General features: G+C 31.9%; 1 protein-coding gene across 6 annotated transcripts in view; it reads right to left on the bottom strand.

Moving 5' to 3' along the window:
- Window positions 1-16,834, bottom strand: part of LOC145283680 (exosome complex component CSL4-like) — a 141,968-nt gene that overhangs the window by 19,984 nt on the left and 105,150 nt on the right. For all 6 annotated transcript variants that reach the window (XM_080132698.1, XM_080132699.1, XM_080132702.1 and 3 more), the window contains 3 exons: window positions 8,978-9,049; window positions 7,261-7,349; window positions 5,575-5,608 (listed from right to left, as the gene is read on the bottom strand). In XM_080132698.1, coding sequence (XP_079988824.1) covers window positions 5,575-5,608; window positions 7,261-7,349; window positions 8,978-9,049 — 195 coding nt within the window. The remainder of the gene's footprint in view (window positions 1-5,574; window positions 5,609-7,260; window positions 7,350-8,977; window positions 9,050-16,834) is intronic.

Here is a 16,834-nt window from a genome sequence, read left to right on the forward strand (position 1 = left end):
CAGATTGGTCTGTTTCGAAACTTTAATCCAAATGAACACTAAAAATATTAGCAAAATTCTGGGATTCAATTTCCAATTTTAGAAAGATAAGCAAAACTTTATCTGAAAAACATTTTTAGCAACACATTTTCAGACATATCCATGCATCTCGATGAGAGTACCTGAAATGCTTAAGTTTAAGCCAAATTTTTTCTTAAATTAAAATGTGACAGATCAAAGAAAAATTCTGTCTTAAACTTAAGCGTGGCAAACCTACTATTGGATATTCTTATTGAAGATGTATAGAATTAATTAAAAAGGCCAAAAAAAAAAAAAAAAAAAAATCTTTTTTTAAATTAAAACGTGACATGTTTTTGGCCTTTAATTAATTTATTAATTTCTTTAATATATGGATAATCATAGATTTTAATAAATTAATCTTTAGAATGTAGCAATGGGTTAACCCCTCACGCCACCTCACAAACATCCATGGAATCATTAATAAAACTCAAAATCCTTTCTGCAATTCAACCATATTTGGTAAAAAAAAAAATCTGTCTATGCTTACCTTGTCCACTGATTTTCAATCATGAATGGTCAACTTTTTCCTTTTATTGCTATTCAACGATAATATGACGAATATAATGTTTGAAATTGTCACTAAATAAAACTCTTAACTCTTTAACATTTACGCCAAGCGGGCACAAGTTTGTTAGAACATATGCCATTAAAGTATTTTTGTTAGACAGGCAGAGGGATGTGATATTGTCTTGATTTGGGCTGTAATTCAGTCCAGGTATACTCTGGTGATTGATAGATATTATTTTTTGAGAAAATCCTAACAGATGGAAAAAAAAAAGGAATGGATCGGGGGGAGGGGGGGTAAAAGCCTGGTGAGTGTGAAGCCCATTCAGGATCATATCTACTGATGAGATCATCATAAAAGTGTTCACTTATATCATTGAACGGTGATAAAACACAAACTATTAGACATGAAACACTGAAACATTCTGGACAAGTCAGGCATAGACTAAAATTTATTTATACTAAATATGATTGGATTACAGAAAAAGAAAATTGTGACTGTGTGAGAGGCAGGATGTTACTCTATAAAATAATATAGATTTTATTTTTAAGTTAAATTTTCATTGAATTTTAAAAATAATGACCTAAAATAATAAAAAAGAAATATTCAAGTAACTTTTGAAACATTTTGAAAGAGTAAGTAAATTATTTTAAAAATACTTTAAACATTCAACATCATTGAGAGAAATCCATTTTAAAGTAGATTAGTAAATTAAAATGTCAATTCAGAAAATTTTCTCAAAATATTACTTTTTTGCTTAGAATATGGCTTAAAATGCAAGTTATTACAGATAATTGAATAATTATTTAAAATCAATAAAAAAACAAAGTAATATAGTTTATCTGAATTTTACGTTAACTTATCTTTTGATAATATCGTTCTAAATATCTGAAATTAAAACTATAATATTATTAGACCTCCCAACAAAAAAGAAAATTGGATATACAAAAAAAAAAAAAATTGTAAAAATGTCAATCAAATGATTGAATATAATGACTTCAAATGGTTACAATTTTAATTAAAAATTTCAACTTTTGTAAAAATTTCTTTTGAAATATGATCTCGACCCAAAATTCTGTCAAATATGTTTAACATCAAATTATTGAAGAATGGAAAGATTATAGAACATCAATTTGAATTTTGAAATAATATGAATTTAATGACAAATCAAAAAAGTTTTTTTTTCATCATATAATGAAAAATTGTATATTTTATTAATGAATACCATCAATAATTTTTCATACCATTTTTTTCATTTTTAGTTTCCTAATCTTATTTTCAATTTAAGAAATTGCCATTTTAGGCACACCTTTAAAAGATGTGTTTTATTATATAATATAAATATTTGAAATAAATAGTTGCATCAGAAATGGAAGACTTATCCCTACTCTATTGCTAAAGTTTAATTTTACTTACCCCCCTCAAGAGGGTAGAGTTAGACACGAGATCGGTTTTTAATGTCAGAAAATTCCAACTCCACAAACAAAAATAAAAATTGCCTCAGTCTAAAAGAATCTCTCCTTCACTGATCAAGGATAAAAAAGATGAAGTAAAGCATTATGACGGACACCACACCCTGTTCCCAACCAAAGGCCAAGGTGAGGTTACTGAAAAAAAAATGCTTGCATCATTCTATTGCTCTAGAAAGTACTCTACTCCTTATGCAACCCTATCTATATGAGAGTTAGCTACACCCTAAGATGGTGGGATACTGCTATCACATCAGGGGACATGCCACATAGAGCATTATTTTATGCCTTGACATAAAAAATTGACTTCGCAATCTAGTGGTGGACCATTTCTTCTATTCTTCACAGCCACTTTCTCACAGAAGAAAAATTGTTACTCTTTCTCTACTCTATCGTTATTTCTATGCATGGCGAATGCTTGATCATCAATTTCTGGTTTCTCCAGGTAAAACTTTTACAGCAAGAACTTGCCTTTTTACCACCACTGCAAAGAATTTTCTTTTCTTCCTGAGTGTCCAATATCAAATGGAATTTCCATGAACAGAGTTTCTTTCTAAGAACGTCTTATCTGTAGAACACATTGCCACAAGATTACTTCCTTAAGCGCTACAACATGCCCTCTTCAAATCTAATGTCAACAAACACATCATAAACCATCTTCAGAAATCATTAACCCTTATGTTCCTTGATAAGTAAAAAAGAAAACAAAATTACAAGAGAGAAAGGGGCAAAAAAGTTTAAAGTCATCAGCAAAGTATTTCATAAATGTTAACTCTTGTTACAAAAATCATTTATCTAAATAAAATATGACAATCACATTGAAACACCAGTTCTCATTAGATCAGAAAAGTTAAGCAACACTGAGCGTGGCTAGTACCAAATAGCTGATCATTTGAGAATACGAGGCATTGTATATGATAATTGCAAAACCTCCCAAAAGAAAAAATAAATCAGTTTTTTTTTAAATCATCAAAGATGCACTTCAGCATAATCTGCTAATTCACACACATGTTGATATAACAGAACAGTTGCTTGTTCTCAATCATATGGCAAAGTTTTTGAAAAAGAATATGCAATTTGTTTTGTTTTTCGTAAATGCTGTTAAAAAAAATGTACTGGTAATGATGGAGAAGGCTGTTCAATTTGTAACATATATATGATAGCAGGCGTGATACCCTATCTTCGTCAACCACCAACCAGAGTTGGTAATACAGTTTGAGTGGCCAAGACAGTCCTTCCAACCCCAGTCGCTTTAGTCATTGGATATTAATGTATAAAAAATGAGTACATATTCATCTTTGATGTTTCATTCTAAATGCAAGTCAGATGGTCATAACACATTTATTTTCGACTTTTAATGTCATTGCATGCTTGTTGCAATTGTCACCAACAACCATTGATATCACATAATCACTGCATTCAGAAAGCGATAAAATTGTATTTTGTATATGATTGAGATTTGAACTGTTGTCTGAAAGTAATATGTGAAGCACTTTTGAAGCATGCATTACTAGTAGATAATATTGATGCCTATTTAAAAAAAATCAAATGACGAAGTACCCAAGAAACATGTTTCCACACAAATTGAAATGATTTTTAAATTACAGTATAAAATAAATCTAAGAAAGAGAATAAATTCGGAAAAAAAAAAAAAAAAAAATTGACAGAATTTTGTGGAAAAATAATTGCACAAAAACCTTCAAAATATCAGAGAATTTTAAAAGATAAAAAAAAATTTATGATGAAAGTTAAATTGAGTTTACTCAAATACAAATCTACATTTTAAAATATTTCATATTGGTTAAAATTCCATAAAAATTTTAAAAGTTCACACATTTAAATACCTTAATATAAGCATTGTAATTATTCTCAGGGTTTCATTTAATACTAGCTGTAACTACCCACCATTGCATGGGAATCATTGATTGTACATTTTTTAAAATTAATTTTTATTAAACTGAAAGAAAAAAATCCCAAAAAACTTAAAATACAAAAAAAATAATATCTAAGTAATGTAGAGGCAAGAAACACACTAAGATTGTCACAAAATCTTATCAAAAAAAGTAGAAAGTTGGAAAAATTCTCAATAACGAACCAAATAATCTAAGGGAGATAAATCATTTTAAGCTGTGAAGATTTATCTCCCTAACATCATTTGCCTCTTGACATTTGACTAGCAGACTGTCGGCATGGCCCGGTCGTAAAATACGCCTAAGTATGATATTTTGATTAATGCAGATTTTGTATTTATTATTATATTAGACCCAATATATAGGGTGACCCCCCCCCCCCCAAAAAAAAAAAACAGGACATTCAATTGTTTTTCTGAGCATTTTACAGTCAACGGAGAAAGAAAAGCCAAAGACCCTAGTTTTTTTGATGTGATGTTTGGAATATAATAAACTAGTTATGACCAAAGTTTCATTTTATTCGGACAAAACACTAAGAAACGGGGCCTAATTAGAGTTGGGGCCCGTTTTTTTTTGGGGGGGGGGTCACTCTGTATGGTAATGATTTAAAAAGTTAAAAAACTTTTTTAAATATATGACTCGTGCGCTACCACCGAGAATCAAAACCAAAACCTTTCGCTTATTATTTACTTTTTCCTTTGACATTAATGCCCAAGTTATGAAGACATGTTTGCTGCAAGGCTAAAAATTAAAACTAATAGTTATTACGTTATGCATATATATTGGTGATGCCGTCGTTCGACCGTCAGCTGGCAAATTCCATTTTTTTTTTTAATTTTCACTTTTGTACAGATTTTCCCTGGCTAAAACACAAATATTAAGTTTCGTATGGGTTCGAATACACTACATATTAAGTTTTACGTCTGTAGACCAAAAAATGACAGGAGTTTGGTAGGCAACATTTTATAAACAAATATATATACACATACATAAATATATCTAGAAAGAGATTCGTGTTTACTATAACCTTTTTACGCAAATATTACGCAAATATAAATCAAGTAGAATATCTGCATGAATATAATTACACGTAATAGTTAACTAAATCTGATCATCCCATAAGAAAACTGAAAAATTTAATAGGGAATTAATTAAAATGAATGCTTAAAAGAATATGCAAATTAGCTAGATCTTTTGCAGATGAATGCAATTCCACAACCCATATAACAAAGTTGTATTTTCTTTTTAAATAAATAGAAAAAAGTTTTCATATGAATATCAATATACAAAAAAAAAAACCCAAATTTATAAGAGTACAGATTATGATCGCCATAGCAACAATCTTTCTCACTGGAATACGTTTTTCAGATAAACTGAAACCAAAAATATGTAGGTATTGTAAGGAATGCTGGAAAGAAAGAAAACAGACAAAATGGTTGATATGATACTATTTGGATCTAAATTCCAACAAGATAACTTGATATGTTAGATTTTATTATGTCAAGACTATGAAATAATTTTGCCAGGTGGAAATATAGAGTGTTGAACTGTACACACAAATTATAGGTTAACAATTAGGGAAGATCTATCATTAATCAAAGCAAACACATTGGGATAGAAACAAAAATACCTTGTCTTTTTCTGTGGCACGGACATCTTCTTTCCTATGTAAAAGAAAAACAAATTTAAATAAGATTTCTCTTTCTTGGTTTGTTAGATATTAAATAATGAAATTATGCAATTGAAATCGTTTGTATCACATAAGAAAAATTTAAATCACATAAAAAATAAAAGAAAGTCAGAAAAAAAGCAGCATTCAACATTTATAAACTAGATCTTATAAAAAAAAAAATCTAGCACAATTCCCTTTCCAGGATAAGAATTCTGCTAGTTAATAATCATATGAATTCACTGAACAGTTTTGCATCATTTAATGAAATTAAAATCAAGAATTATTAAATAAAAAACATAAGTCAGTTATGAAACTGCATAGCTCGGTCTCACAATATAAAGATGGGCCAAAAGTTTTCATATTGCATCAAATATTCTGAAATTATGCCATGAAAATGTTTATAACTAAAAAACTATCTGATTGGAATTTTGCATCGTATTTACTGTTATCAAAGAGTATCAAATCCATATATAAAATCTGGAAAAATCGGACGTTGAAATCTTGTCAATTTCAATCATGAACAAACTTTTCAAGATCAAAAGTCATGTAAGATGCACGACATCATTTATGGGTCAATTAGTGAATCTCTATGATGAACAATAACCAAAGTTATCATCAAAAATATGACTTTCACATTTTCTTGATATATTTAACCTTGATATCCCCAAATTCAATCAGTTCAAAGTTTGATAATGATTAGTGAATGGTTATGAACACTAGGCTATACACAAGCAAACAAACATAGCATCAAACAAACTTAACCAAAAAAATAACCTCCTTTGCAAAGTTAATAATGTTGATTCTAGAATAATGTCTAAAAGTTAAGACAAGTTTAAGGGACCTTAAGAAAGAAACTAAAATTTTAAAATTTAAAGATTTTTGTTTAATGAAATAAACATCAAATTTTATGCAAATTGAACTATTTAAATTTTCAAACGTAAGGTTGTATTTATGTGCCCCATAACAACTCTTCAAAATACTAAGAAACTGAAATTTGGGAAATGTTTAATACCAGTTTTAAATTTTATCAAATTTAGAGGAATCGAAATCACCAAGAAATCTGCATAACACTAAATATAGTCAGACTGAGTGTTAATTTATACGTATTCAATTATTTGTGTTCATGTTCGACATGTTCAAAAGAGTGCTTGTACAAATCGTATTACATATTGTACAGATCGTATTAAAATGTTCTTTTAAGCAAAAACAATATTACTTAATTATCATGTTGAAAATAGTAATATATCCAAAAATTACGAAAATTCATCAAGTGGAAAGATATTTATAATTAAAAGTAATTTTTACTGAAAATTAGGGAAAATTGCATTCTTTATAGATGTTTTAATGTAGACAAAGATTGCAGAAACAGGGGACCCAATTCAGAAAGCATATTTTAGATTACATTAAACTTTTCTTTTTTTTTTTTACTAAAAACACAATAGCAGGTGTTCTACTAAACGAATTTCCATAATTTTGGATATATTACTATCTTCGTCATGATTATTAAGCTAAATAATATTGTTTTTGCTTGAAAGGACATATTTTTTAAAAAGTTGAATTAAGTTTAAAAAAAAAAAAAAATCAATTTGTTGCCTTTCTTTGTACAAGCACCAAATAAAAAGAAAAAGGTGAAAGATATTTTACCTGATCATTCCTCGGAAAGGTTCTCGTAATGGAGTATGACCAACATTCTGAATGAGGCACTTCGAAAATCTTGGATTTACATTTGTGATCTGAAATAAATTTCATAATTTAAAGTTAAAACAATGCATTGATACTGTTTCCTTTTACAGCACAAATTATCTGTATGACATTTCATTCTGACAATTGTTTCCTGTTCATATAGCTTACACAGATTTGTTCAAAATTGTAAGAATTTACCAGTTAGGTAGAATTGCTTTGTGGAAGGGAGAATATTTAAAGGTTTTATTTTTCTTAAAATTCACAGGAAATATTTAAAAATTAAAGCCATTTTTTGTTTTAATGTTTTTAGTTTATAGGAAAAGTCAAAACAGAAAAGGAGAGAGGTCAAATAAAAATTATTTTTAATTGAACTGAATTGCTTGTAATTACTCAGACTAAGATTGTACAAAAGTGGACAGAAAATCCCAGACGACATTTATCAATTAAAAAAAAATAAATAAATAAAATGATTTTTGAAGTGCTTTACATTAGGTGAAATAATCACTCGGACCTTGTATACATTCGCTTATATTGTAATACAAAGTTTGAATGACTGCTTCATCTAATGTAGAATATAAGCTGATATATAACCTCCTTACGTTTATTTTCATTGGAAAGCAAAACTACGAAATGTTGATTTTCAAGGCCAGCTCGCTTGGTCATAGGAGAAAAGAGCACTTTTCAAAGTTGAGGCACTTTCTTCTTTGTTTATTTCTTCCCTAATAAGTTGTTTCTTATAATCTAATCTTTTAAATCCACTCAGTATATTCTCTGTACTCTACATTGTTTTAAAGGCCCATCCGATTCTGTTGTAGTTGCTTTACATCTAAATCAGACATTTATGCATACAACTGCCAGCCCAATATTAAAAAAATAAAAAGGTATCTATATAAAACATATGGTCAAATAATACTGCAATTAACAGGAAATAGTAATCATTAGGGCTATGACAACAGCATATTCTTTTTGTTGAGTATATATTCGACACAGTTAATCAATCGAGAACCACATCTATATAAAAGCATATAAGATGTCAACAGATACAAACTCGAGAGTCAAAACAATGAAAAGAATATGCTGTTGTCCTAGCCCTAGTAATCATACACCAAGGATTATTTATAATGAGTAAAATTTTTGTTTGGATGGATGAATAACAATGTACAGAAATATGTCAGGAAATCAGAACGCAAAATGTTCATTTCTTGCTGACATGTTTCTATTACTTTTGCGCATGTGCAAATTCATTCATTGCTGGAAGTGATTTAATTTTAAATCTTTCTTATTTTCTTTCTGTCGATAACTACATCAGCAGGGAATGTGACTGGAGCATTAACTGTTTTGGTTTTGATTCTAGCTGATAGCACCAAAGTCATTTTTTTTTTTTTAAACTTTTGAAATTGTTACTATAATATTCAATAGAGAATTGGCCTTGTTATAATAAATACGAAATCTGCATGAATTAAAATATATTTAAGTGTATTTTGAGATTAAGCAAGGCAAGGCAAGCCCCCTGCTATTGTATAGCAAATTTTTATTTAAATTTAAAAAAGAAAAATCCAAGGCAGAATTTTTAGAACTTATGACACAGAAACACAAAAACACAAATTTTTCATAAATTGTTTAATCGACTTTTATTTTTTGCATTCAATGTTCAAATGTTATTTGAGAGGTTGTTTACCTTAGCTGTAACAATAGCACCCACGGATGGAACAATATTTTCATCTTTAGCACTTCGCACTTCAACCAAAACCTTAAATAAGTAAACAAAACAAATTAAAAAAAAAAATAACAAAAAAAAAAGTACAAACAAAAACAGAAAAAAAAAAAGGAATTCTTAAAATTTAAAAAAAAAAAAAAAAAAAAAATGTAACATGTTTTTTTGTTTTAATAAACAAAGCAAAAAGAACAATTAAAATGTGTGGGTGGTCCCCTGGAGGGCACTAATAGAAAAGGTAAACAAGGATAAAATGTTTATAGATTTTGACAAAAATAAAGAATGTGTACCGATACGCCAGAGACATTAAAATGGATGGATACGGAACATTTCAGTTACGAGTACATTTGTCCACGCAAATTCTGTAGAAGTAAAAAGTAAACTCTCTCCACACGTATATATACAAGACAGTGCCACGTGACAGGATATCCATTTTTTTGCCAATCGACACTTTCTAAAATCTTTTTCTAACAGCCTTTGCTGAGAGTCACCCAGAAGCGTATAAAAGATATTGCACGTGAAATCCAAATCAATCGAGTCAGATTTCTATTCATTTTGTTTGTTTGTTCAGTTTATTGGCCTATCAACAGCTGCATGGTCATTTAAGGCCAAATAAGTTCATTTTTTTTTTTCTTTGGATGTTTTAGTAAGGTAGGTGTTCTTTATTTTCCAGTATGTTAAGGTAAGATTGGAGGAAGGTCTGTAAGAGATTTGGGTTGAAAATTTTTTTTTTTTTTTTGGTAGATTTATACTTTGGAGGAGAGGTTTACCTCTTTCAAGTAATTTAGAATTGTTTTTTCATCTATTTTTTCAAAGAGATCTTTAATGTTGTTAATGCTGTAGTGTTTTTGGCGTAGGGGAGCTAGGTCAATGCAGTTAATTAAAAAATGTTTAACGGTGTAGTTTTCTTGGCAAGGTAAGCATTCAGGTGGATTTTCTCCTTTTAATAGGAATGAGTGGGTGATATTTGTATGCCCTGTTCTTAATCTTGTAATGATCACTTCTTCTCTTCGGTTTAGTTTAGATTTGGGATTCCATTCTCCAAGTGTAGGTTTGATTTCTTGTAGCTTGTTTTTTGTATAAGTGTTCCATTGTTGTTGCCATTTTGTTTTGATATACAGGTTTATGGTTGGTTTAAAGTCAGTGTAGGGGATTTTTATGTTGGAAATTTCCAAGTTTAGTGACTCTTTAGCAGCTAGGTCAGCTTTTGTATTCCCTAGGATGCCAATATGGGTTGGGATCCAGCATAGGATGATTTGTTTTTGAGTATGAAGAAAATCGAGTTTGTTTAATAGATTAGTTATTAGCGGATTGCAAATGTTCTTTTCTTTTAATGAAGTTAGAACTGATAAAGAGTCCGAAAATATTATAAACTTGTTTGCTTGATCAGCACTTATAATATTAAGGGCCAGGTTTATTGCTGAGGCTTCAGCACTAAAGATGGAAGACCTATCAGGTAGGCGTTTTAGGATTTTTCTTTGCCGATAAATAGCAGAGCTTCCGACTTTTTCTTTGGTTTTAGCTCCGTCAGTATAAATGTGTTCATAGTCCGGATAGTCATGAAGGATGTCATGTATTTTTTCCATATAGATGGGTTTGATTGTGTTCGATTTGGGGTGTTTAGAGAGATCTAATAGTATAGGAGAATGTTTTGGATGTTCGGGTGGGTTTACAGCAGTTTTGGAAAGCCAGGGTGGATGTTTGAGTGTAGAAGCTTTGTGGATTTGCGAGATGTTAATTTTGGCTTCGTCTTTTATTTCTTTCATACGGAGACCATAAGGCTTGATTGCTTTTTCCTTTTTTTGGAATAGGATTTGGTGTTTGGGGTGAGAGACACTCTGGTATATAGGGCTCAAAGTGTTAGATGCAAGTTTTGTATAGTATTGTAGGGCTAATTTTGTCCGTCTCATTTCAAGTGTAGGTTCATTCGCTTCTGCATAAAGACTCTCGACTGGTGTAGTGGGAAATGCTCCAAGTGCTAGTCAGAGTCCTTGGTGGTGAATTGTGTTCAGTTCTTTAATGTAGGATTCTCTTGTTGCACCGTAGATAAAGCAGCCATAGTCCAACTTTGATCTTATCAGTGTTTGATAGAGTTTTAGAATTGTTTTGCAATCAGCTCCCCAGTTTGTATGAGCTATGGTTCTTACAAGTTGCATTCTTTGGTTGCATTTTTTCCTTAAGTATTTAATGTGGGGTATGAAGGTGAGTTTTTTGTCAAAGGTGATTCCAAGATACTTGTATTGATCCGTAACTGTTAGTCTATTATTGTTAATTTTTAGCTCAGGGTCAGGATGCATTTTTCTATGTTGGCAGAAGTGAACACATTTTGTTTTTGTTTGAGAAAAGCTGAAGCCATTTTTGGTAGCCCAGCTAGTAATTTTGTTGATGCATAATTGTAGGTGTCGCTCAATAGTGTTCATATGTTTGGCCTTAAAACTAATCATGAGATCGTCAACATAGATGGCATAGTTTGTTCCGAAGTTTATGTTATTAACTATATTGTTTATTTTCACATTAAAGAGTAACTGAAAGAATTCCACCTTGGGGAACTCCCAATTCTTGTTTTTGAGACTTTGATAAGATGTTTCCGAGTCTTACTTGGAAGGTTCTGTCACTCAGATAGTTTTTGATAAATGTTGGCATTCTGCCTCTTAGACCTAGTTCATTCAGGTCTTTTAATATTCCATACTTCCAAGTGGTATCAAAAGCTTTTTCTATGTCAAAGAAAACTGTTACCACATGTTCTTTGAGGATGAAAGCTTCTCTAATATAGGTTTCCAAATGATATGGTCAATAGGGCTTCTGTGCTTTTGGAAGCCTGCTTGGTGTTCAGAGATTAGGTGATTTCTTTCTAGATACCAGGATGGTCTTCTATTGATCATTCGCTCGAGGGTTTTGCAGATGCAACTAGTAAGTGCAATGGGACGGTAGTTTATTGGATCTGAGGGGTCTTTTGAAGGTTTAGGTATGGGAATTATAATGGCATGTCTCCAAGTGTCGGGGAATTTTTCATTGATCCAGATATCATTGAAAATTTTGAGGAGGTATTCTTTTGATTTCATTGGCAATTCTTTTAGGAAGACATAGGGGATTTCATCTGGTCCGGCTGTTAAATTATGGATGTTTTTGAGAGATTCTTCTAATTCGTACATAGTAAGGATTTGATTGTAGTATTCAGTGTTGTCTGAATGGAAGCGGATTTGTTGTTGTTCTGCTTGGTTTTTGATGACTTGGAATTCTTTGTTCCTATTAGTTGGTGAGGAGTTTTTGGCAAAGTTTTCTGCTAAGATTTCAGCTATTTTTTCTTTGTTAGTGATTTTGACATTGTGATGGATGAGATGTTTATTAGCTTGTTTAGTGTATTTCCCAGTAATTTTGTTTATCATGTTCCATATTTCCTTAGGTTTGGTGTTTGAATTTAGTTGGCTAACATAAGTTTGCCATGTTGATTGCTTAGCTTGCTTAATGGTTCTGCGAGCTTTGGCTCGGTTTATTTTGTAATTTTCTAAATTTTCTTTAGTTGGTTGGCTATTAAATTTTTTGAGTGCTGTTCGTCTGGCTCTGAGCGCTTCTTTGCAATCTTTGTTATACCAAGGCTTGTTATATCTTGTTGATGGGGAGCTTTTAGGAATAGTTTTCTCAGCTATAATATTTAGAGTATTGGTGAAGTGGGTAATGTCATCATCTTTTGTTAAATTAGCTTCTTGCACTAGGTCTGTGTGGCACATTTTTTTGAAATCTTCCCAGTTGGCCTTATGCAAGTTCCATCGGGGTGTTTTAGTGTCATTCTCTGGTTCTTGACCTTCTAGGATGATCGGGAAGTGATCACTCCCACAGGTCTCATGATGTACATTCCATTTATATTCTGGGAAAATACTGGGTTCTGATATAGTGAGGTCAATAGCCGAGAGTGTTCCAGAGCTAGGGTGAAGATAGGTGTTGGTTCCGTTGTTAAACAAACATAGTTGGTTTTCATCTAGAAAATTTTCGATAATTTTACCTCTTCTGCTTGTTTGTTTGTTTCCCCATAGTTCATTGTGGCTATTAAAGTCACCCATGAGGATAAAAGGTTTAGGGAGTTGTTGGATCAATAAGTTCAAGTCTGTTTTATTTATGTTTTCATTAGGTGGCAGGTATAGGGAGCAAATTGTTAGCGGTTTTCTTAGACTGATGGTTACTGCAACGGCTTGTAGTGTTGTATTCAGTTTGATTTCGCTTTGAATTATATTATTATTAATTAGAATGGACACTCTTCCGGAGGCTCTATTTCCTTGTTCGTGTATATAATCATAGGTTGTATATCGTTTGATATGTAGTGTGTTCTGAATTTTCTTATAAGTTTCTTGTAGGCATATGACTGCTGGGTGAAAAGAGGCAATGAGAAGGTTCAATTCGTCGAAATTTGCCTTTTCACCTCTAATGTTCCATTGAAGGAATACTGGTTTATAGGTCATTGGTGGTAAGGTAATGATCCTCTGTGCTGTGTTTTTTTTTTTTTTCTTTTTCTTTTTAGTTGATTATGGGTTTTAGTATTGGTGTTGATATAAGGTATGGATTTAGTGTAAGTTGTGGAGGGTTTTCAATTAGCTTTGTTTTTTTCTTCTGTTTTTGGCTTGTCTTCTGTTTGGTCTTTTGTTTCGGGTTTTTTGTTTGGGGATCTGGAACTAGAATTAGCATGGGACCTTATGTCCGTTTTGTTTTGGTTTTTCTTTTGTTTTGACGTTGATCGATGGGAGATTTCTTGATTTAAGGTTTCTGTTTGTTGGTTTGGGTATTCTGTTTCCATTTCATCTTCAGGTTCAGTTTGATTTTTAGGGATTGGAGTTCTAGTTCTGGAGTTTGAACAGGACCTTATAACTTTTTTGTTTAGGTTTTTCTTTTGTTTTGGTGGTGCTCGATAGGAAATTTCTTGTTTTGGGGTTTCTGTCTGATATTCAGTCTCCATTTCATCAGTTTCTATTAAATTTTTGGTGAGGATTTCTATTTTTTGTTTTGCTGGTTTATTATTTGGTTTTAAGAAAGTTAGTTCTTGGGGATATTGGCTTTTAAGAGGGGAGGTTTGGGTTTGGGAGGAGTTAAATACTTTATTGGGTTCTTTCCTAGTTTCTAGTTTTAATTTTTCTAGTTTTTGAAAGTGTTGTATTTTTAGTTTTTTTTGGAAGTTAAGCAATTCGTTTGGTTCTAGATGTACCAGTTTTCAATAAGTTCATTGTATTTATCGGGCTGGTTCGTGGGATTTGTTTTTTCTGTTATTTTCGCATATGTTTTATTTCTTATGACTCCTTCCACTATTGTCTTCGCTTCTAAGCAAGAAATGTTTTGTTTATGCTTTGTGGCTAAGATTTCTTTTTCAGTTTTCCATCGTTCACAGCTTTTTGAGTAGGCAGGGTGCTCTCTTTGGCAGTTTATACATTTGGACTCGTGACATTCTTGTTCATTGTGACTTATTTCTTTAGAGCCACATTTAGCGCACGTGGGATGACCTCTGCAGGCATCTTTATGGTGACCGAATTTTTGACAGTTGAAACATCTCAGAGGATCTGGGATGTATATTTCAACTGGTTCCATGGTGTAACCAATTTTAATTTTAGGTGGAATTTTTGGAGTGTTAAATGTAATAATATAAGTATGGGTTGGTATTTTTTCTGAGTTTTTCTTTATATAGATTCTTTTAGAGTCAATGACTCCTTGTTTGCTCAGTTCGTTTTGGATTTCTTCTGGTGAAGCCAGTGATAGTTCCCGGCTACGGATAACTCCTTTGGATTGATTTAGTTTATTGTGTGGGGTAATTTTAATGTTAATATTATGGAAAGTTTTCATATTTTCTAAATTTAGGCTTTGGCTTTTTGTCTCAATTTCTATTAATAGGTTACCATCTTTAGTTTTTTTTACCATTTTAGGATTTATTTTCCTTGTTAACACCTTTTCAATGAGAAAAGGGGATAATTTTGACATTGGCGTTTCGTCCAATGATTCTAATACATAGTATTTAGGAAAATCCGTATTTTCCTCATTATCTGAGTCCGATAAGGCGCGTTTGGGTTTTTTTTTTTGTTTTGACATAAATATGGATAAAAGTTTCTTTGCCTGTGTTCCCCACCCACCTCGGAGCCCAATATTGGGACTTGTCAAGGGGGAAACCCATTCGCCTTGACAGAGTCAGGGCTACACAGGCAGTATACTCAGTCAAGTAAGAAATACCGAGCATCTGTCGTTACTCAATTTTTCACTACCCAAATCTAGAGTGAACAAAATTTTGTGATTGCAGCCATGTCGGGATTGGATTCTACACTTGCTGATTGACCCTTGGCCAGCGCTTTCGAACGTCTACTTTAGGGGTGAGGTTTATCAGTTTCTATGGTTTTGTTTAAGAGGATTTCTTTTGCTAATTTTAAATTTCTCAGTTTAGTCTGAACCATTGATAGTAGACGTAGGGTTTGACCTGACCAGCCGATTGATCGGATCGGACCTCTCCGACCGCCCGTCTAACCGAGGTAAGGGCCAAAGAGATGTGTTAGGAAGAGGAGGCTCATGAACTCGTCCCCCAGGACCTTCAATCACCAGGATTCCGTTCCAAGGTGTCACGGGTCGCCATCCACGGCCAACAGGTGGCCCCATTGAGGGACTTTTACCCTCTGCAGGGGGGCAGTCAGTGTATTCTAATGCCCCACTGACAGGGCCAGATTTCTATTCAGTTCAGTTCAGGATGCAGTACTACGAATGAACAATGTGCTGTTTTGACTCCGTCTCCTTGACGTAAAATCACTAACATTGATGCCATGCACCTAAAGCCTCTTAACCTCACTGGATTAAGTCTCCAAAAAAATAACCTTTTGTCACATCAGGCACATTTATGGAGCAAAATTCTCACATTACTGGAATTTCATTTCATTTCCTAAACATTTTTCTATATAGAAAACATGATTGCTTCAGTCAGAGGAAGTTTTCTCTCTTTTCCTCCTTTTGGTACAGTTCGTTTACTCAAGTCCTATCAGACTATTTAAGAAATATATATAAAGTCCTCACAACTATTCCTGGCTCTAAAAACCTAACATTTCCAGGAAACTGTTTCCAAGAACTATGAACATCTGATAAATCATTTCATGACTTAATCTTTCCCTCCTGTGTTGACACGGCACATGCCTATAGAAATACAACAAAAAAAATTATTTATCTTTATTGTTAAATAAAACAATATTATAAATGTTAAAGTTCGTTTGACTATTATGCAGAATCTGACACTTTTATTATTTTTGTTTTTGGTGAGGTGTGAGCGATTTTTATCCATGTGCACATTGCTGATATGATGAGGATCGGCCATTCCTCGTTATCAGCCATTACAAAAGTATGATTGGATTTGTGAAAATGTGCAAATTTTGTCAATTTGCGTGACATGGCTAAACTTCATGATGGTACATCAACATCACAAAAGAAGAACCAGCATAACAACCTCAATCACTAAACTGGCCAAACATTTTGAACAAGACTGTCTTACAAATGAGAATCAGAAAACAAGCCTGCTATGGAAATAGCCCAAAATAAACCAAGACCTTCAATTGGAATAAAAAAAAAAAATAAAATAAAAAACTGGAAGAATGTGCCAAATAACAGTGTGACAAGTATTTTCTGAACGAATTCACTGGCTAAAAAGAAGATCACTCCACTATGATCAGAAGAGGATGATAATGGCTTCCTTCTCATTCTTTTCCTCTTAAAATATGAAGGAATTAAAATTTTTTGCACAAAATAATATAATTAACCAAAAATAATAATTAATAAATAATATATAATAGAAATATTTATTAATATAATTAAATATTA

This window comes from Euprymna scolopes, chromosome 8, assembly GCF_053919585.1.
Source record: "Euprymna scolopes isolate OS-2025 chromosome 8, ASM5391958v1, whole genome shotgun sequence".
NCBI lineage: Eukaryota > Metazoa > Mollusca > Cephalopoda > Sepiida > Sepiolidae > Euprymna > Euprymna scolopes.